Genomic DNA, 22,200 nt, shown 5'->3' on the forward strand with positions numbered 1-22,200 from the left:
TCTTTGGAGTAATTTATTTTACTTTTTGATTGTGTTTATTTTTTTAAAAATAATTACCATGTATCATGCAGTGCAATATTAAAATATTTATAAAATAAATTTTTTATAATGTTTCATATTTATATATATGTGAAAACAAGACAAGGGAAGCTTATGTTTTCATTGGGAAAAATAATTATTTTTATTAGTTAAAACATTCTCCTTACATCATTTATCTTTTCATCAAGTCAGTGTACACAATGGCACATGATAATAATCTTCAAACTCTTTTAGTCATTCTAAGTTCTTAAAACATGGCTATTTATGTTGCTGTATTAATTAGAATATTTCTTGCCAGAGGGTGATCATTTGACTGGAATTATGAATATTGACTTAAGTCATATAAATGTAACTCTTGAGGCATGTCTAGCTGTTAATCTACTATAAATAAACTTTTCTTATTAACAAAATATAATATAAGCAATATATTTTGTTAATTATTAATAACTTATTTAATACATTGATTGGCAAAACTAAAGTGAACAAAATGAGTCAAAATAACCTTGGAGCAAAGTAAAATTATTGATTTATTTGTTTAATAAAACTGAAAAATATTCTACTTTATGAATTATAAGGTTTATTCTTATTTGTTTAACTTTCTAAAAATGCCTTTTTTTTTTTTTTTTTTTTTTTTTTGCTGCATATGGCTGATGTGGCTCAGTAAGTTACTTTATTGACCAAGAAGCAATGTTAAGCCATTTGTTAGTGATATTATTATTATTATTATTATTCCATTGCTTTGTCTCAGTTTGATTTATTGAAACTTGTTGATAGCTGTGCATTTTCTAAATCAAGTTCATCAGAATAGTCTGCTTATTAAATACTAATTTAGATGAAAATGTGAAAACACAAAAAGAATGTACTGTACATTTTATTACTTGACTGCGTCTTGTTTTTTCTCTTGTTTTTTGGAAGCAAGCACAAAATTGCTGTGTAAAACTTATCACTCAGAAACACCATTTGATGAGTAAAATAAACTTTATTTTGTACAGTGGATTATTTTTGTATTTTTTTTTTAGTTGTATTCATGTTAGGGTTTGTGTTTTTATACTTATTTTTAGCTGTTTTTTAACTTTAAAATTTTTAATTTTACTAGTTTTACTCCTTCACTTTTGTTTTAAATACAGTGACATGTAAATATCATTTTTTAGTTTTAACAATTGTACAATAAGGACTAAAGAAAGGCAAATAGTGTGAAGTGCATATCTGTTTCATTGTAGAAAATAAAGTCAATTTATTCATCAGATAGTGTTTGTGTGATAAGTTCTATATAGCAATAATGTACATTTTATATTATGCAAAACTGAAGGAAACAGAAGGATGAGTTGCATCCAAAAAAAAAAATAAAGAGATTTTTCAGTATTGTTGTGAAATCTTCACACTATACCTTCCAAACACAAAGGGTTTGCCATTTGCAATTCCTTGTGTTTGGAATATGTTTGAAAACAGTGTAAATCATTATAATTTTATAATTGTTATTTACTATTTTTAATATAGTTTTTTCTATTGTTAATTAGTTATTTTCCTACATTTTATGATATTTTCATCATCAGATGATATACTTTTAAAAGGTAATATAAATTTACATAGATTGTTAACTATGCATCATTGATATGGCTCTGACTAAATCTAAGGTTGTCAGCCATATATGTCTGAAACTACTACTAAAAAATTTGGTGGTATCAGACATACAATCTAATGTGGTAGTTAACATGTTAATAGATAACTGTAATTTAAAGTTTAAAAAATTACAGTAAGACAATACAGAGTAGTGAGGATAATTTAATGTTCTACTGTCAACGTTTAAATTATTTGGATTATTTAATCAGGTATTGTTGATTTACATTCAGAAGTGAGGGAGGAAATCAAATTTCAAATGTAACTAAAAATCTTATTTTAAGTATAAAATAGAAGTGTGTAATTTGAAAAATGTGATCAGATAAAATGTAAAATAAATGTATTTAAAAACTAACTATACTGTTAATTATGTTTGAATATTGTATTTATTTTTGTTTTTGAATAAACAAGTAGGCAACTGCATTCTCTTTCCTGAAGGAAACAAGTGGCAACTAATTCTCTTTCTCTCTTGTGAGATTGTACAATATGCTAGGGTTGACTACAGCCATGTCCAGCATGCTAGGAAAAAATTGGCCAGTACCACTTTTGCATCTAATGGTGGTGGCATACTTTTCAATGTACTAGTGCTGATCAACTGCACCCATACATTTATTGTATGCATTGATTAAATTAGGTTGAAGTATGGAGACTTTCCTGTGCTCTTGTCTGTTGTATCACTCAGCAAATGACAATGGGTCAATTGTCTGATGATTTGTAAGTTGTGAAAACTGCTCATCTGTCATACATTTTTTACATTAAAATTTCCTTAACTTTAAGAACTCTTCAGTTATGACTGCTTCTTGGCTGTTCCAACTCCTTGAAGTTACAATATGGCATCTCTTGATTTGATTCTCTTGAATAGTTTCCATTGTTCTAAAACTTGTCTGCTGGAATTCTGCCAATAGATTGTTATCAAAGTAAACAACATAACTATTTGAATTTTTTACAACTTCCAGCATTCTCTTCATTAAAGCTGTTTCTAGTGGATTGTTATGATTGTTCTTTCTTCCTGTCTAGAGAAAGAAGTTGTAGTAGTATCTTTCTGGATTTCATATCACCCAATTGTACCCAATTGTAATTGGCTTCACTTTCATAAACTGCTTCCTGCTACAGAAGCCAAAATATTTTACTATCATCTCATCAACAGAGAGCTTAAAGTGAATATTCCGAACTGCACAAATTTTATATTTACCATATTAATTGGGTTTCACTTTGAAATCTTTCTGATCTAATGAATTGTCTGATAAGTGAATACAACTTTTATTTTTTCTAAACTTGACATAGTGATTTTTATCATTTACACACCAATGTCATTATCCTGACATTGGTGTGTAAATGATAAAAATCACTATGCATAACATTGGTTTGAGAACGTGTGGTATCTACTGAGTAAAAATATGCTCATGAATGTCTTCATTTCCAGATAGTGTAAAAGGGATCATTTTTAAATTTTATAGCATATCTTACTGTTTCTCTTACTATAAGGTTTGTAGCTTCTTTGCTAAACAGTTTTTAAAACATCTGAACAGTGATTAAAGTTTTTTTTATGGTGTCTTTCTTGTTTTTAAATTTATTTTCAGCATCATTTGCTATGTTGTTCCATTTGTAGATAGAACAGAATCTTTTTCCACTTAGATTTTGGAATTGTCATTTGTTTCTGTTATTTCTTAGTATTGCATGTAATTGGACTTGATGATTCATTCACACAGGTTTTTTATTCTGAACACCATTCATACATGAGGCACTATTTACCTTTGTACTGTCTCTATTCATGGATACAGGAAATGAGATCTCTTCTAATAATCCAACGATCACCTAAATATTTGGGCTATACTATGGCTAATTAATACAAATAATTAATATGACTAAATTTGGTATTAGAGGTAAGCATTAGGCACCAACTCTTACCTAAATTAATAATTAAAATTTTAATAAGTTAATAAATAATTATTGGATTATTATCAGGTCAGTCCATAAGTCCATGTGCATTTTTATGACCTTGAGAAAAATCTTGTTTTGCTGTTAAAAATGTCAGTCTAATGTGATAATTTTTACACCGAAGTGTTAAATTGGATCTCATTCCTATAATACTGTTCAGAATTGTGAACATTTCAGTTTGTTTATTTTCGTTTGTTTATTTTCGTTAAAATGGAAGTAACCGACGAATATAAAAGACACGTTTTATACTTTTTATTTGGTGAGAATGCTACAAATGCAGCCAAAAAAATAAATACTGTACATAATCAAATCGTAATTAGTTCAAGGACTGCGCAGAAGTGGTTTGAAAGATTTAGAAACAACGATTTTAGTGTGGAGGATAAGGCTTGTACGGGAAGATTCGTCGAATTCGACGACGATGCTCTCTCTGCACTAGTCTGCACTGTAAAAAAGGCTATTTCTGAATATTTTGATTTAAAACCGAAATCATTTTACGAAGACGGGATTAAAAAGCTACCATCGAGATGGCAAAAAATTGTACAAAATAATGGTGAATACATTATAGATTGAAATAAAATTTAATTAAAATCTTTTGCTGCTTTTTTTGTAGATAAAAATACACACAAACTTATGGACTGACCTGATATATTAACTCATTGGGCTTTGAGATGTGTATTATATGAGATCTCTTCATTATTACTTTCTGTGTCTTCAGTTATATCTTCTGATGTTATGTTACAGTGAATTTTGATGTAACCTGGAACATCTACATCTATTGGTGTGACGGTTTCTTCATTATCTCCATATTCTGGTTTATATAAAAATCTCTCTTGCTTCTGCAATTGACAGTGCTTTGCTGTTACTTATTCTAAAAAAATAGTTTCCAAATTACACAAGGTTAATATGCTGCAAGGTAAATAAAACATTTCAAGTAGTCAGATCAAGTCAAAACACAATAGAAACATTCATCACAAAACTGGAGTAATAAACAGGACATTCTCATTAATTACTGTGAACCGTATATATGCTCAAGTGTCTAGTGAGCTATTTATAGACTTACAAAGTTTGATGCTACTTCAAGTGTTTGCATTACAGGATGAAAATTCACTAATAAAATAATCCAAATAATAAAATTTATTTAACAAAAGTTCAAACTATTAGGATATGTTTTTAAAAAGTTTTATATGAAATATATCATTTTAAAAAATCAACGAAATTTTCAAATTGGTAATATTTAATAGAAATAAATTCCTAGTGATATGTAAAAGCGTACATGTTTAGAAAGTAGGTTGATTTTATATCCATAATATTAATAAAGTGAGCAATTAATACATTTTTGGAAAAAAAATTAGCCAATGTGAATGTGTTTATAGATTAGTAGGTGTTGTGGGGTTAATTAATTGTAGCTAGATTAAATTTATGATACAACTCAACAGTTGAAAAATATTTTAAATTAAGAAATATGACTTGTAATGTTAAATATAATGACATTAAATATGACTTGTAATGTTAAATATAATGTATTAAGTGATATATTTTGTTATAATAGGGCTGTTAACAGTGCACCTATAATTATTTTTTGCTATTCTAAAACTTCTACATCCCTGACAGAAAAATTTTTGATATTAAGTCATTTTAATCAATCTCTTATTCTTCAGTAATATAAAGCAGTAAAATTTTTTTCACTTATAATTATTTTATATTAGTAAACTTTAATTATAGCTGAAGATTTTTACATTAAAGATTTTTTATACAAAAGTTATGAGCAGTTGGAAAAAAAACATGTGCAACAATAAAGCTCAGACAGCTATTTCTGACAAAAAATACTTTAGGCAGTATGTTAATATTTGGTTATTTTACCTTTGGCTCATGTAACAACCTTCATATGATCATCCATTGTATCAACAAGAACCTGGCACTTATCTGGAATGATTTTATCCCAAATTTACTTGATTTTGCTTTAAATCATTCACACTTCCTTGAGGACTTTATCTTATACTTTTTAAATTCTAGACCACACATTTTTTTTTATAGGGAAAAGGTCAAGATTGCTTGATGGTTAGTGTTTTAATATTATGTTGGGCCAGACAAGCCTTAGTTGTTTTAGGACTATGGCAACTTGCACTATCCTGCTGGAAAATAAAATGTCTTTGATATTGTAATTTTTTTAAATTACAGTAGCAGGTTTTCTTAAAGAATTTGTTGGTATTTTGCTGCACTTACTGATTCCTTGATGAAATGCAATTTCTCACGGAATCGGTAACTTGGGCTGATATACAATCCACACCATCATGCGTACTGTGAATTTTACATTGTGTTGTAGACAGTCACAATGGAGTGCCCCTTTTTGTTTTCTGATGATGTTTTTTCTGTTGCCTCCAATGAATACTTTAAACTTTGCATCATCACTAAAAACAGCCTGCTTCCACTGTTTTTTGTCCAGCATTGGTACTCTTTGGCCCACTTAAGATGTTTTTTGTTTGTGTTTTTGAGAGAAATGGTTTTGCCTTTGTCTAAGTAAACAGATCATGTCATAATTGTTAAGTAAAAATAATTATTATTTTTTACCTGATAGAAGATGTAGCAAAGTTTGTGAAGATGAATATGACAAGTTTAAAAAAAAACTTTTTCAGTAACCATATACCATTTCTTCACTAATTCACTGAGTGATGCATCTTGATTTTTAAAAAATTATTTTGTAAAAATGCTTGTGATCAGTCTTTGATATAATTGCTGGCTTTTCAGTTGATTTTTTTTTTCTTTTTTGATGAATTTTACCAGTTTCCTGATATTTTAAAACAATGCCCCATATTGTGGATTTATCAATTTTTAATTCTTTTGCAATTTGTCTTAATGATTTGCCTTCAGTATGGAAGATGAGGATTACTTCACATGTCAACACTTACAACGTTATCAGGTGCCATTTTTATTAAATAAATACACCTCAATAATAATAATACAGAAAAAAAAAACAAATATCACATGTCAGCACAATTACATATTTAGGAACAGGTCGTTTAATGTACCATTTGAGGTATTTCTTGTCAAAAATTGTTTTGCCCAAGCTATATTTTTCTGTCACACATGTTTTTCAACTGCTCATAAATTTATGTATTGTCAACATGAAAACTTTTTAATGTAAAAATCTTGTTATAATCAAAGCTTACTAATATAAAATAATTATAAGAGTAAAAGAAATTTTGTTTCTTATTTTTGAAGAATAAGCTAGATTGATTGAGATGACATTGCTATCCAAGGTTTTTTTTTTTTGTTAGTATTGTAATTTTGTAAAAGGAAAGTGGATGATATACATGTTGTTATTACATCATAAAAACACTTTTCATAGCAACTTACTCTAAAATGATATTATGATCAATAACAATGAAATGTAATGTTTTGCTGTACTTTGCCATTTTATTAATTTTATCACATCTAAGGAAACATATCTGTATTTAATACAGATATTATTGGTAGTTTGGGCCACTTAAATTTTTGATAATTTTAAGAGACAATAATAATTTTTTTGGAGGAGGAAGATTGTAATAATTCAGAGAACATTTGAAAATGATGGTTCACAATTTGTTTATTTATGGATAATGATGTGCTATCATGTTGAAATTTTTATACTTTCATAATGCCATCTGACAGTGTGTGTATCTAGTATTATGTAATGTTTGGTATGGAGTTGAACACATTATACTTTTGTGGTATAAATTGTGTAAAGTTTAACAACAGTCATTGAACCAGTTTCTGGTGCATATATCATATTTTCACAGAATGACCATCATGCTGCATAAAACCAGGAGCAACCAGTGTACCAGTTAAACTGTGACTAAAATATAAAATTAATCAAATATAACAAAACTAATTGTTAATTACACTTTAAAGAAAATGTTCTTCCAAGTACAATAAAATCATAACATCGGAATTTGACTGACTTGAAATCAGGAAGAGTTTTTGTTTACAAGACAATAAAACAATTAATGGCTTATTTTCATTAGTAGTAGTAGTAGTAGTAGTAGTAGTAGTTGGTCAGTGTGGACTACACTGACTATCTATCCTACCTTAAAAATAAAGCCTTTCTCTCAAATTTCACACAAAGCCAATGTTAATTGGTGTAAGTTGAGATAATGTTTCTTATATTTAATATGTTTGTTTTTGCATTTTTGAATCAAATAATAAAATACACATAAAAAAAAGTACTTTCAGAATTCCACGAGTATTTTATGTTGTTAGAAAGAAGACAAAATGAATAAATTAAACATATAATTGTAGTTTTTGATGTAACACTGACAGTTTCAAGTTTTAGAATAAAAACACATTCATCTTTACATAATGTAATTTCTTTGTTTTTTTTTTTTTTTCTTAATGCACCCTCTAGATAGATAGAGATCTATAACCTCACTTAGACTGACATTCTCCAGGATAAATCAGTATGCTAGTTTTTCCCATATGGAAATATATGATTTCATGGTCTCCTCAGCTAGATCAGCATTCTGGTCATTCCGCAAAAATACAGTAATACAAAAACGAACAATGCACAAACGTTTTCCAACTCTTTCAGAGTTCTTCAGGTATGACAGAATGGTTATCCAATGGAACGTTATTGGAACAAACACTTATTTGGAACAAGATGTTAGTGGATTACTGCTGGACTCTACTTCAGAAGAATATAAAGGAAGAAAACGTACAGTAAGACAAATAGCTGTTTATTCTGATAACATTCCATTGGGTAGTTGTTTTGTCACACTTGAAGAACTCTTTCAGAGTTGGAAAACATTTCTGCAGTGTTTGTTTTTGTATTATACTCACTGGAAATTGGTTCAGTGTGTGTGTTGTTATATATATCCCAGTGTAGAGTGGTGTATATTTTAGTATAAAGTTTATTATATTTTTTAAATGCATATTATATTTATATGTAAATATATGAATAATAATTTATTTATTTGCAGTAAATGAAGTACCACCTGGCCAGTGTTCTTCACAAACTATAAATCATATTGGTCAGACCCAACAATCTCTTCAGGCTCAAACTCCACCTCAGACTCAAAACCAGATGCGCCCCTTGGGTCCTGAGGGAGTAAATCAACTTTCTCAAAATTATTCAGTCTCTTTGGATAATAATCAGTTGCCTTTAGGTGGTAAAATGAAAGCTCCAGGAATATCCATGTTACCTCCTTCACCAAATCAAATTACTGGACCAGTACAATCAGTTTCCAATATTCATGGTCAAACTACACCAGGCAATAAAGAATGGCATCAGTCAGTGACAAGAGATTTAAGGAACCATTTAGTACAAAAAATGTAAGTAATAAGAATATTTTTAAATGAATTATTAATAATAGCAAAAATTCTATTAATTATTGTATATTTTCATAATGAAAGAGTAGGAACTTTCTTAATATAACTAGCTCAAAAATTATTTGGAAAAACTATTTGAAAATTAATATTTAATAAATTGTACTTTATGTTAGTATTTAATAACTACAACATATTCTGGAAGAAATTATTTATTGAATGTTGAAGAAAACTCAAATAAGTTATATTAAGACAATTATTTGAAATATCTGAATAGTCTCTCATTTTATTAAAAATGTCTGAAATCAACCAATTTAACAATAGATTTTTACCTGTTTTTAAATTGGTTAATAATATAATTATAATAAAAGTAAGTAGTAATTGTTATTTGATGTTAATGCTTTACAGTATTTGCAAATAGTTACCATAAAATCATTTATTATATTATTTTGTGGATTGATGAAAAATATTTAAGAAAGGAAAATGTTTAATAAGTTAAATTTTTTATTGACAAATACAGTAGTACTTCGAATGTGTGTAAAAAACATTAATTTATATAATCAGTTTTTTTCATATTAATACTTTATACTTCTATTGTTATTTTTCTATGAAATTGTTGTAAGAAATTCATAAATTATTTGTTTTTAAAATGATAAAAAGATGACTTTTCTTAATAATTTCTTTTTTTGAGATTTTTATACATTTGTAAAAAAACAAATACAAAAATATTTTTTACATATCAGTTAATTAATTAGATGTAATCTTTAAGTGATTCATGTGCTCATTTTTAAAGAATACTGTTTAAAAAAATTTTGACTATAACATATTACAAAAATTATTCATTTACTTTAGTAATTTAATAGCTTCTTTAAATTGTAAGCTGTTTGCATTACAGAGATATACTGACAAAGCAACCTTTGCCAAAAATATAGTAAAACCTGAATAAAATGAAAATCTACCTAAAAACAAAAAACTTCAGAATGGAGCAAATTTCTACATTAAATTTTACTATAAACTGGAAATCTGTGTGGTGTGGAAATGGAATAGGGTTTGGGCACAGAGAATGTAATTAAACTCTAATAAAGCAGAAAATTTTGCTTGTTGACGAAGAAGCAAAATTGTCTCCAAGTACAGTTGTCACTATAGAGCATGACAAACTATATTCCAAGAATGATCTTAAAATTTTTTTGGAGAAACAGAATCACATGACAAGGCTACATAAAAAATACTCTTTCTTAATATTAGTCCTTGTTGGAATTAATCAGGGGCAGAATTGATTACTTTCAGGAATTGAATGAGTTCTTGAGAACAATTGGCAAATGTAATTCATTGAAAACAGTGAGAATAAGGTAAAGGTCAATTTACTTTGTATGAAGTAGTAGGCAGAGAGATTGAGGCCGAAGTTTTCATCTCTAGTGCTGCCGTCTTGAACGTCTAGTGCTGCGTCTTAGAAGCCTAGAAGTTTGACAATGATGTTTGGAATGGCAATTAGAAGTACAGCTTAAATGTCTTCATTTTTTGCGTTTTGGGTTAAAACTATGATGTATTTTATTAAAATGATGATTTAAGCATTTATGAATGACATTGTAAAAATACACTATTTTAATCTAGAAATTATTTACTTATTAAATTCTTTTTGCAAATGACGTGAAGTGCCTATAGAATTTTTATAGTCATGTTCATAATACCTTATCATAAAACTGTAGAAGTAGGTTTGTTCTTCCACGGAATCTACTATCAACAGCATAATTTGTTTGTAAATTTATAAAATAATTTCCCAAGTTTCTTTTGGATTGTCATCTCCATATGGATTTATAGCAACCATTTCCCTCAATAAAAGTATGGTAGGAATCACAATGCTAATTAAAGTCAAAAATAATTATTTAGTGTTATTAAACATTCTATAAATATTTTAAAATAGTTTAAATTTTTTTTTTTACTATTGCTGGTAACCTTCATCGTTCTTGAGTGCATTTGCCATTTTACAACCTGTCTCATGATAGATACATAGCCAAATGATTGCCTTAAATATTTGGGCTATAAATCCAATAATTTTAATAATTAATACTAAGTAATTTGCTACTAGAGGTAGACATTAGGCACCATCTCTTATCTAAATTAATAATTATAATTTAAATAATTTACAATTATCTGGAAGAAAACTTGCAACCTCTGCTTGCCAGCTGCATCACTAGTGTTAATTATTAAAATTAGTGGATCTATAGCCTGAGTATTTAAGGTGATCATTTGGCTATGTATCTATATATATATTGGACTTCTTCAGGTTGTTTATAAGTATTTATTGGACAAATATACTTATAAATCTTGTGATATATTGCACAATGTAAACATGTACTGCAATGTGTTTTGACTTGAACCACAACCTTTCTAGTAATTAACTAGTACCAAGTGAACAATCTGATTAACATTATTGCTACTTACAGAGATTGAAATTTATGATTAATTAGAGTATTAAAATTTCTAAAGTTAGGTCACAGAATATTTTTGTCTTTGTATTTACTGTAATCTGATTAAAATTTCCAGCACAGAGCAAGATCATAGTTTTTGGTTCTTGAATGGGCTTGTTTGCTATTGTGTGAGCTCATAAGGATTGTATTCAGAGGTATTTTAATTCTTAGCACAAATTCTTGAGAATAACAAGAAAGTTTTAGAATTGAATTATAATAGTTTTCAATTTTGTATTCAAATACTCCTTTTTTTAGTTGTAATTACTTTGGAGTAAACCTTTACTAAAAACTTGTAAAAACTTTTTAGTAAAGTCCTGTATAAAAGTGACTTTACTATAAAAATGAACCTAACTGTGAGACATTTATCTGGTAAAGTTTAAAAAGAAAAAATAAAATACAGAAATCTGCCAAAATGAAAAAAATTCAGTACATTATGATATATAATGTCTGTATGTGTAATAGTGATTAGCAACCTTTTATATAAGGATTTTTATCTTGGTTTAAAATGCCAATAATATCAACTCTCTCTCAATCTTTTCTAACAGTCTGAACAGAATCATGTAAATATTATTTCTTTTTTGAGCTGTTCTGTTCAGAAAGCATTATATTTTTTCTAACTATTTTTTTCTTATTTCCTCACATATACTTGTACTTACAAAGTAAGAACTGTAGAACTATTCTACCAATGTTTTGCATAGCATTACTTGCCATAATTTTCCTTTCTTCTTTGTATTGTTTTGCAAGTGTTTGGCAAACTTTTTTTAAAGTAAAAATGTTCACTTTACAGTTTTTCAAAGGAGATTTTTAAAGAAGTTTTGTTAATTTCACTCTGACCTTTTATTTTTACTTATTGGTATTTACAGTAAATTAAACACTACATACCAGACATACAATCTTCCAGCAAATAATGTGTTTTTGAATTAAATACAAAACAGAATGTTTTCAGCCTCTTTTAGGTTCTATTGTATGTTTAATTCAGATACACGTTATTTGCTGGAAGATTGTATGCATGATGTATAGTGTTTTATTTATCTATGTTCCAGCTTGTACAGACTTTTATGTTGTAGTATTTACAGTATAGTGTAAGAAAGTTACTACAAAATTAATATATTTTTTACTCCTTAAGAGATTGTTAAATCAATTACATATGCAATCAACTCAGATTGATACAAATTTCTAGGGAAACAATTGTTAGTTTGCTTTAACAAAAATTTATAGTAATGATTTTCAGGTCAAGGTTGTATAAGTTAGGAAGTTAAGGTTTAATTAATTTATTAAATATTGTTAATAATTAGATAAAAATATATTTACAAAAACATATTAATGTTCTAAATGATTTTCCAAATCAAACAAAATGAGGAAGAGTCTGTATTTACAGTTTAAGTGTGGAGTGCAAAACAAAGCTAAAAGAAATCTGTAGTTATATTTTTTGTGTATATTGAAGATTGAATTTATTTGTATATTTGTGTAAATTTTTTCTACTTTTTAAATCCTGAATGTATGGTGAATGTGTGCCACTTTCAAACTGCAAATAGTAGCATATGGTGTTTACTGCATTCATTACATCCTTGAAAGAAGGCCTAGATGGTTGAACATCATTGCCAATTTCTCTCTCTTATTTATGGAACCGTCACTTTCATTGAGCAATGTTCTAATCATCCTGACACTATCGTACAGTGTGTGACATATGAATTTGAGTAATGTTAATGGTGAGACATGTATAGCCAAGGCACTGCTTTTTTTGGCACTAAAAGAGTAAAAACAAGAAGCCCAATTTGGTTCAAAGTAGCCAAACCTGGCATCACTGTATACACTTCCTGAAATGCAAACTAGAATGTGTTTGCATGGGATTACATCCATTTAAAGGAATGAGCATCCTTAAACTTTAACCCGTATTTTCTCAGTGAGTAGAATTGTCTGCTAAAACTAAATGTTTGAATTTGTTTACAGAGGTTGAACTTTGCTTAGTAAGAGAAGAAAATCCACTCTACTCAGAATAGAACATTTATTACAGTATCACTTTATTTTTCATGTTGAAAAATGTAAAAAGCAACTATTATTGGAAATAGGGTTATTTCTTGGGTAATTTACTGTTTGGTTTAATGAATTTTGGTAAAACTTTTGTTTGTTTTATTGCATGAAAATTAATGTTGTGGCAATGGCGTTTTGCCCGGACAATGGCAAAATTTGCTTTATCAAGATTTGTTTTAAGACAAGGTGTTTGTGTTATTTTTTATTTAATTGATTTATTTTTTGCACAAAACAAATTATTTTTGTTTTTATGCTCCAGAAATTTTCAAACTTGTCATTTATCATATCTTTCCCTTTTAAGTACAATATCAACTTTGTAATTTGCTATTGAGTTTTTATTGGAATATCCATGTCTGTTGATGAAATTTATTTTGAAGTGTGAAATAGGAATATTGAATTATGAAATGAACCAATTTTGTATTTTGTTATATAATATACAGTAACTCCTTTACCTTTTTTTTTAATTTTATATTCTAAACATTTGGGTTACAGAACCACTACATTCAATACATTTGTACAAATGTATTGAACAAAAAAGTTTGAGAAACGCTGTTCTAGAGCAGCAGTCGACAACTGGTGGTCTGTGGAGAAATTTGGACATTGATCAACTGAACGTTACACAAAATATTATGAAAGAAATGCAAAATGCTTAGTTGCTTTTTTTCACAAAATTTTTTATTCGAATCTAAAACCAAATATGAAGTGACTGTTATCAGTAAATAATGAACAATAAACAATATTGTGAGTGCAGTTGTCGTTCATGGAAAAGCACTAAGGATCCATAAAATTATTTCAAACAAGCAGCAATGAACTTTAGGCATGTCTTAATTTGTTATAATTAAACAAGTGCATTTCATATTAATATGGGAAAATGAACTTTTGTGATCATTATTATACAGATTTTGTATCATTTAAAAAAATTCATGATAGTGGTCTGTGGGATTTAAAATTGTGAGTTTAGTTGTCCATGATGTCTGAGAGGTGGCAGACCGCTGTTCTAGAGCATATGTGAGAAAATTATAAATTTATAAGAACACAGAGGTGTGAGTCAGTTAATTCTGGACATTTTGTAAGATTTGTGGGTGTTTCCTATACTGCTTGGCCATTATCAATCATTTTTAATGTGCTTCCCTTGACCCAGAGCTTTCACTCTGAAGCAAAGTTTCTACTGCTGGAGGCTTTGTTGCAGAGATTCAAAGGAAATTTTGTTTCACACTGCTGGCATAGTTTTCAGTCTTGCAATGGTCTTGGGATGTTTTTTTGAGACAAATTTATGCACTTTTAAAAGCTACAGAAATTGATGGTTGAGGCATCTGGGGATTTTACAGGAATGGATGAAAAGATCATCCTGATAGCAGTTTCAACTGCTTTCCTAATGTAGTAGGCTACTGAAGACTTGGTTTGACTGGATGCTTTTTCATATGTATCCACCATACCTTTGGCACTGCTGTCCCATAATCTTGATCTGAAAGTAGGCTGCATTAATATTTGCATTTATTTTTACATGGGTGATGATCAGTTTGCCACAAGCACAATATCAAGTTGTCATGAATTCTTTGAAGAGAAAACACTGCACTGCCTGACAAAGTTGGAGTTGTGTTTTGCCATTCTTTTTTTGTAGAAAATTGAGCACAACTTTTTGTGTACCAGGTACACCCAAATTTCATCCAGGGTGACTACCCATTGCTACCTGCCAGATATCCTTTGTACAGTTGTCTCACATTGGTAAAACACTTCTTGACATGATTCAGCCTGAGATGGTGTCCATTGGTTTTGTACCTATTTTCAAGACCAAGATTTTCATAAATAATCCCTCTCACTATAGCTTGTGATATTTTCAGTCTTTTGGACAAACTGTTTTGTGTAGCAGGATTCTTTTTGAGAATGGATTGGCTGGATACAACATCTTTGCTGTTTAGGAGACATATAGTTTTCATGAAGTAACCAGTTGCACTTTTGAATAATACTGCCTACACTTGATTTACTTATGTGAAAACTTTTTCTGAACACTTCACTATCCTGAAAAGGCTATATTTGGTATTGGGATAGTCCAAGTCCACAGATGCTCTCTTCCCAATATGCTGTTATTTTTGTTAGCATAATTGTTGTTCCTCCTGGCATTTAAAAGTTTAAAAATATTCCAGAAAGTTGGCTGATTTTTATGTGCCCAAATGATTTGGTTCAAATTTGCACATGTGCATACTATTTGCATAAGAAATTGTCCAACTAATTCAACCTCTGTATTACTTTTAAGAAATTAGAACACTTCAATTCTTTTGGAATTGAAGGATACATATTAAAATCAGATAATGTAAATTATCTGTTCAATATATGTATTACTTGAATGTGTTTAATTAAATCTCTTCAAATTTTCACTTTCTATTGATAATATAAATGCTTATTCAAGTCTGAAGATTGGTGATTATTATTTTTTCACATTGGTTTTCAGTTATAAAAATTGCAATATCTTCTGAAATGAACTTCAGGAAGCATGATTTTAAATTAGTATTGATTTTAAAATTATTCAATAACATTAAATAATGGTTAGTGATTTTATTAGATACAGTCAATGTTTGTGATAAGATAAAGACAACAAAAAGAATCATCTTATTAAAGTTTAAGTAGTTGTCCATAGATATTTTAAGGTAACTATTTGCAAATACTCAAAACATTTTATTTTTTTACTTTTTATATTGTCTATATGTATATTTATATGCTTCTAAATATTAAGAATTTAAAATAAATATATTTTTGGGACTTTTTGAAGTGATGATCTGTCTATTGTTAGATGTATAAAAATTAGGAAGAATATAATAAATACTTTCATATAAAATTTGAAATTAAGATGAGTTCATTAGTTTTTAATAATAAAGCTTATTAGAACAGAATGAAAAAAAATTTAAATTATAGATTAAATTTCTTCTGCAATAAACAATTCTTTAGCATTGCTATTCATTTTCAAGAGTTTGTTCTGATTTATTTATAATATGTTCATAATGATTATTTTTTGATTATAGATCTAGCAATAAGACATGAAAAATAACTGAATTTTTCAGTTTAATTGTAATAAGAATAAATCCTCTGATGTTTTGTCTTAAAATATATACTTGATAGAGTCAAAAATAAACCAAATTTGTAGTATAACTTTTATTACACTGACAGTACAAATATTTATAGAAGACTAACTTCAAAATGAACATCTGCATCTATATACATCTGCCAAAAATGGCAACCATTTATTAAAATAGTTGTATAGCCTGTTCTGTGTTAACTGCTTGAATACAATCACCACAGCATTTTTTCTCTCTAACATAGAGAAATATTCACATAAAAGGCATTAAAGAACATTAAAATAAACATTTTATCTTCCTGCGAGTGCTTTTGACATATTTAAAAACATCGTCTTCAGGCAGAAATAGAATTTGAACAAACCTTTTTTGAAAATTTTTAGAACAAAACGGCATTAGCCACATGGAACATAACAAGTTTAAAATAAGAGAACACAAAACATTATATTTAAAAACGTATGCGTAACAACATCGTGCATGCGTCCTGCCGTGCAAAACCACGAACGGCGTTAGCTATTTAGAACATAACGCAAAACTTAAATTTAAATTTGCGTAACATCGACGCACATGCGTTTAGTTAGAGCACAGACAACGGGAACAGCAATTGGCTGTTTTTAACAAAAAAGGTTAAAAATAATAAAGTTCACAGAAATAATTTAAATATGCCTAACATCTTCGCGCACGCGCCTTACTGTAGAAGGAAGGCATGGATATTGAAACGGACTTAATGCAGGTGTTTTATCCATTTGTATAGATTCATCCAAGTGCCAGGCAATGCAATCTTACATGTATTTAAATTATTTCTGTAAACTTTATTATTTTTGACCTTTTTTGTTAAAAACGGCCAATTGCCGTTCCCGTTCTCTGCACTCTAAATGCATGCGTGTCGATGTTATGCAAATTTAAATTTAAGTTCAAGTTTTGCATTATGTTCTAAATGGCTAACACCGTTCGTGGTTTTGCACGGCAGGACGCATGCACGATGTTGTTACGCATACGTTTTTAAATATAATGTTTTGTGTTCTCTTATTTTAAACTTGTTATGTTCCATGTGGCTAATGCCGTTTGTTCTAAAAATTTTCAAAAAAGGTTTGTTCAAATTCTATTTCTGCCTGAAGACGATGTTTTTAAATGTCAAAAGCGCTCGCAGGAAGATAAAATGTTTATTTTAATGTTCTTTAATGCCTCTTTATGTGAATATTTCTCTGTTAGTAAAATAGTTGGCGTGACGCCTGCTCGAAGTATTTAATTTTTTCTCTCATGTACTGATTTGAATCTGTGAATTTTCAGAAGTATATTGATGCATATCGTTATTTTGATGGTAATCTTCTTTAAATACTTGTAACAATAAAATTTATATTAAAAGTTTGGTTTATTTTATATATTACTCTACCAGATATATTATCTGAAGTAGAATCTTTTCAGGTATGTATGTATATATGTACATATATCTGGAGGAAATGGCTATGTGTGATTTTTATAGCGGTATAAATTAACACTGATAGAAGTGTCAAAAATAAATATTGTTGTATACTAGATCTGTGCTACTCAAACTGCAGATCAGCACTGGTTCCTCAACAGTTTATTACTGGGATGTGTTGAGATTTTACTTAAAATTCATGATTTTGTATATTACATTAATAAAACTAAATCTTTTAGAAAATGTTGTTTTATTACTTTTTGTTTTTTCTGATTATTTAAACACTTAATGTCAGAGGTGGATCAGCAATCAAAATTGGCCTGGAAAATTACACAAAAATGCCCACAAACCCATTTTTTTCAAAATGATTATAACCAAATGTTTTTTGTTTTTATTCAGTCTAAAAATTAAAATTAAAAAATTGCATTTGAACTCTGTTTTCTTCATTTTATAATTATTTTTATTTCACAAAAATACTGATCCACAAGGGATTGGAATGAAGAAACTGATCCAGGAATACTGAAAGTTTGAGAAGCACTGTACTATATTATAAAATATGAGTTTATTTAAAATTAAAAATGAGTATAAAAGAATTTTAAAAGAAACTTTATTTTTTAATTTCAATTATGTGTTACTACAATAATACATATATATATATATATCAATATCTTTGTGCAATTTATATATTAATAATATTGAAGTAATATTGAATGCAAATTATGATTTAATTTCTGTAAAATGTGAAATTAATTATATAATACAAAAATATTAGCTTTAAACATTTATTGCTTAACTGAAAAGTTAAAGCTGTTTCAGTTTATTTTGAAATGATTTTAACTTCAAAAACTATAGAACAGTAAGACCCTGCTTAACATGGGGCATGTGTTCCTGGACAACAAAGCGCTAAGCAAAACAGCATTAAACAAGACCATTTTAACATAGAGTAAATAGGGATAGGGGAACACACGACCAAAAGATAAGCAATTTTACTATAATTTTAAGTTATTTTTATATAAATTTTTGCATAACAATATATGTTAAATAACACATAAACATATGCACACAGAAATGTAAAGTTCATTTTTTGTGATGAAGGATCTGGCTCTTCTGAAATTCTCATTTTTTGTGATGTTGTGTAGTTTCATTGGTCACTTTCTTTCCTTAAGCAAATGTCAGTAGCAGAAGATCACATCCAAAATGCCACTGCATTCCTTTCAAAATCTGGATCATTTGCTACAATTTGATCAACAATTTCTGTTATCATTACCAAACTTTTACTAAGGAAAACTGTAGAGAAATTTTTTGGCTTCAGAATCTCTATTTTCCAGTTCTACATGAATTCCTTGTTCTGCCAGTTCTTGAAGTCATTGTTGGTAAGGCTCTTACCAGAAACCTGCAGTAACTTCCCAATATTCTGCTCATCTACATCTCCTGTATCAAGTAAGTTGACAATTTTGTCAACCTAATGATACAGCAATAGGCTCTTCTTGTTGAGAATTCTTGGATACCTTCAGCCATAACTTTTTCCACACTTCATTCGTGCATTTATCAGTTAATTCTTGCCAAGCGAAGTTGATATTGTCTATGGCAGGGGTGGCCAACTTTTGTGTACGTGAGATCTACTTTTTATCTTAAAAATATATCGCGATCGACTTGCTGTCATAGGCATAGTCTAAATGGGGAGGGGGAGGTGTGAAATACATACTATGTTTATACACTGTGTTTCAGTACAAGGTGCACTCTTTTGCTAATCTATCAATAGTTCGCGGGAGTGCACCTCGTACTAAAACACCCTGTATATCTACCTACGTAAAAACAACATAATTATTTAACGGGCCAAAAATCTCACATCCAGGGGAATTAAAACATCAATTATTAACAATATTTATTAATTCAAAATAGCTACAGATAAAGACAGATTTAGAATTTATTTTATTATCTTAACATTAATGGGAGGACTGAGTTTGCACGTCTCTAATCAAGTAGTCATAATTAGGTGTATATCCTGACAAAGATAATAATAATGAGTCTTCAATACGGGAATCAGTCAAAACAGAACGTTGTTTAGTCTTCGCTAACTTTAAGTATGAAAATGCCGATTCACACAAATATGTAGATCCGAAACAAGAATAAATATATTCGTTACATTTGGTGATACTGGGCTGTCTTTCTCAGTTGACGCATTTCCAAAAATCTTCAAATTTTCTGACTTGTAAGATTAAGTCAGTTTGTAAAATTATAATTTCTTTTTCTAATGCCTTTTGCTCATACGAAATATGTCTGAAATTTTTGGCTAATACGTTTCACACAAATCCTTCTTAAAAGGAAAAGATATAAATTCCACAATTTCCTTTTTCAAGAAAAAAGCTACCGTATGACAGTACCAAATATTCAAGCTAAATGGCTTTGTTTTTCTGAGTCGAGTCATAACTGCATGCATACTGTTGCGTTCGATTACAAGTGTAACACATTAAGTGAAGACATAGCGAGCGATTGACCAAAACTGGCTTCGCGATCAACTTGTTGGCCACCCCTGGTCTATGGCATCCATGATGTTATATTTTTTCCAAAGTTGCACAAAACAAACATAGATTTAAGGGAAGTACAGCACTATGACGAATTGCTACCATTTGCTGATTGGTTTGTGTTTGGGAATAATTGTATTATATACGAATCAATGAAATACCGCGTTAATTTGAATCAACATAAATTTTGAGCATTTTTTAGATGTCAAGCAGATTGCGTTATATTGAATCAGTGTTAAGCGGGGTCTTACTGTAATTCATTAAAATATTACATCAATATTTTTGTTAAAGTTGACATAAGCTTGAATTTAATTTTTTGTAAATAATAGAAATCAAAATGCTGATATATTGTTTATGCATTTTCAAATTAAATTTTATTCATTAAATAACATTTAAGTTTATATAATATAATAGCAAAATAAGGAAATTTTAATGATTTATTTTGAATTTAAATTAAATATTTCAAATTATTAATGGAGAGTATTATTGAACGTGATTATTAAAATTGGAATGCAATGAATTAGTTAAATTTTTATATCTTTTGTTTCATTGATCTAACATTTTCAATTCCTGTAAAAATTAATGTAAAAATTATAAACTCCCTTTTGTAATATCTGTTATTGTGTTAAGAATTGTCCCCTTTATCGATATCCTCACTGCTTTCCTTAACAGAACAATCCCAGATGTATTAGACAGAAACTCTTTAGACAGAAATTCAGATCAAAAGTAAGGCTGTTATTTAATGTATTTAGAATTTAAATGATTTTTTTAAAAAGTGTATTTTTTATCCTTATTATTGCAAAAATATTTTTTAAGATAGGTATTAATATAATACATACTATAAATATAAAAATATAATGATGTGGTTATAATGTTTGTCTTTAGAGTTCAAGCAATATTTCCAATGCCCGATCAGTCTGCTTTGCAAGACAAGAGAATGATTAATCTAGTCTCTTATGCCAAAAAAGTTGAAGGAGATATGTATGATTCTGCAAAGAGCAGGGTGAGTGTTATGAATTGAAAAGAAACAGTTTTTCTTTAAAATAAATAAATAAAACAATTTTTGTATCAAAATGGGAAGTTTTAGAATTTTAAATACAATGTTATAAATTGAAATTATTCACTCTAGTTCATAAGAGATTAATTAGTATTTTAAAACTCTTTTTTTTTTATTAATTTGTTGTTGTTGTTTGTTTTGAAATATGGTCGTTTACTATGATTTTGTATTTCTCATGATAATAAATTTAAAATATGATAATTTGATTTAGAAAATCTGTTCAAATTTTTAGATTTTAATATTAAATGATAAAATTTTCTGTGATCTTAATTTAAATCATTTTTCTATAATAAAATAGATTTGTGTGTTATTTAAATATAACAGTATCATCTGAAAGACAAAATAATTAAAACAGCTTATTTATTATATATTGAGATAAATCATGAAAGTAATTACAAGGTCATTACAGAGTTCTGTTAATATTACATAGCTATTACTACTAGAATTTGTAACTACTATTACAGATTCATGTTCTTAGTTTTCAGTTCAGTTTTAAAGAATTCAGGTTTTAAAATTTTTTTAATATTTGGAACTTGTTCATAATTTTTATAAGGTACTCAGAAAATACATTGTTTTATCGTAAAAGAGGAGAGAAGTTTTCAGTTTTTGTTATCTTTAAAAGAAATAATATGTATTAATATAAAATTAATTGAATCAATTCACTTTAGTGAAGAATTATCTACGACATTTTTTAAAATATAATTCTGTTTTAGTTGGTATATAATCTACAGAAATCTGA

At 28.4% G+C, this 22,200-nt stretch overlaps 1 protein-coding gene across 1 annotated transcript in view; it reads left to right on the plus strand.

Moving 5' to 3' along the window:
• LOC136988538 (CREB-binding protein-like) overlaps window positions 1–22,200 on the plus strand; it is a 65,983-nt gene that overhangs the window by 4,300 nt on the left and 39,483 nt on the right. The window contains 3 exon segments of the mRNA XM_067286407.1: window positions 8,547–8,898; window positions 21,077–21,130; window positions 21,290–21,407. Coding sequence (XP_067142508.1) covers window positions 8,547–8,898; window positions 21,077–21,130; window positions 21,290–21,407 — 524 coding nt within the window.

Source organism: Centruroides vittatus, unplaced genomic scaffold, assembly GCF_030686945.1.
Source record: "Centruroides vittatus isolate TY-2023 unplaced genomic scaffold, ASM3068694v2 scaffold_3315, whole genome shotgun sequence".
NCBI lineage: Eukaryota > Metazoa > Arthropoda > Arachnida > Scorpiones > Buthidae > Centruroides > Centruroides vittatus.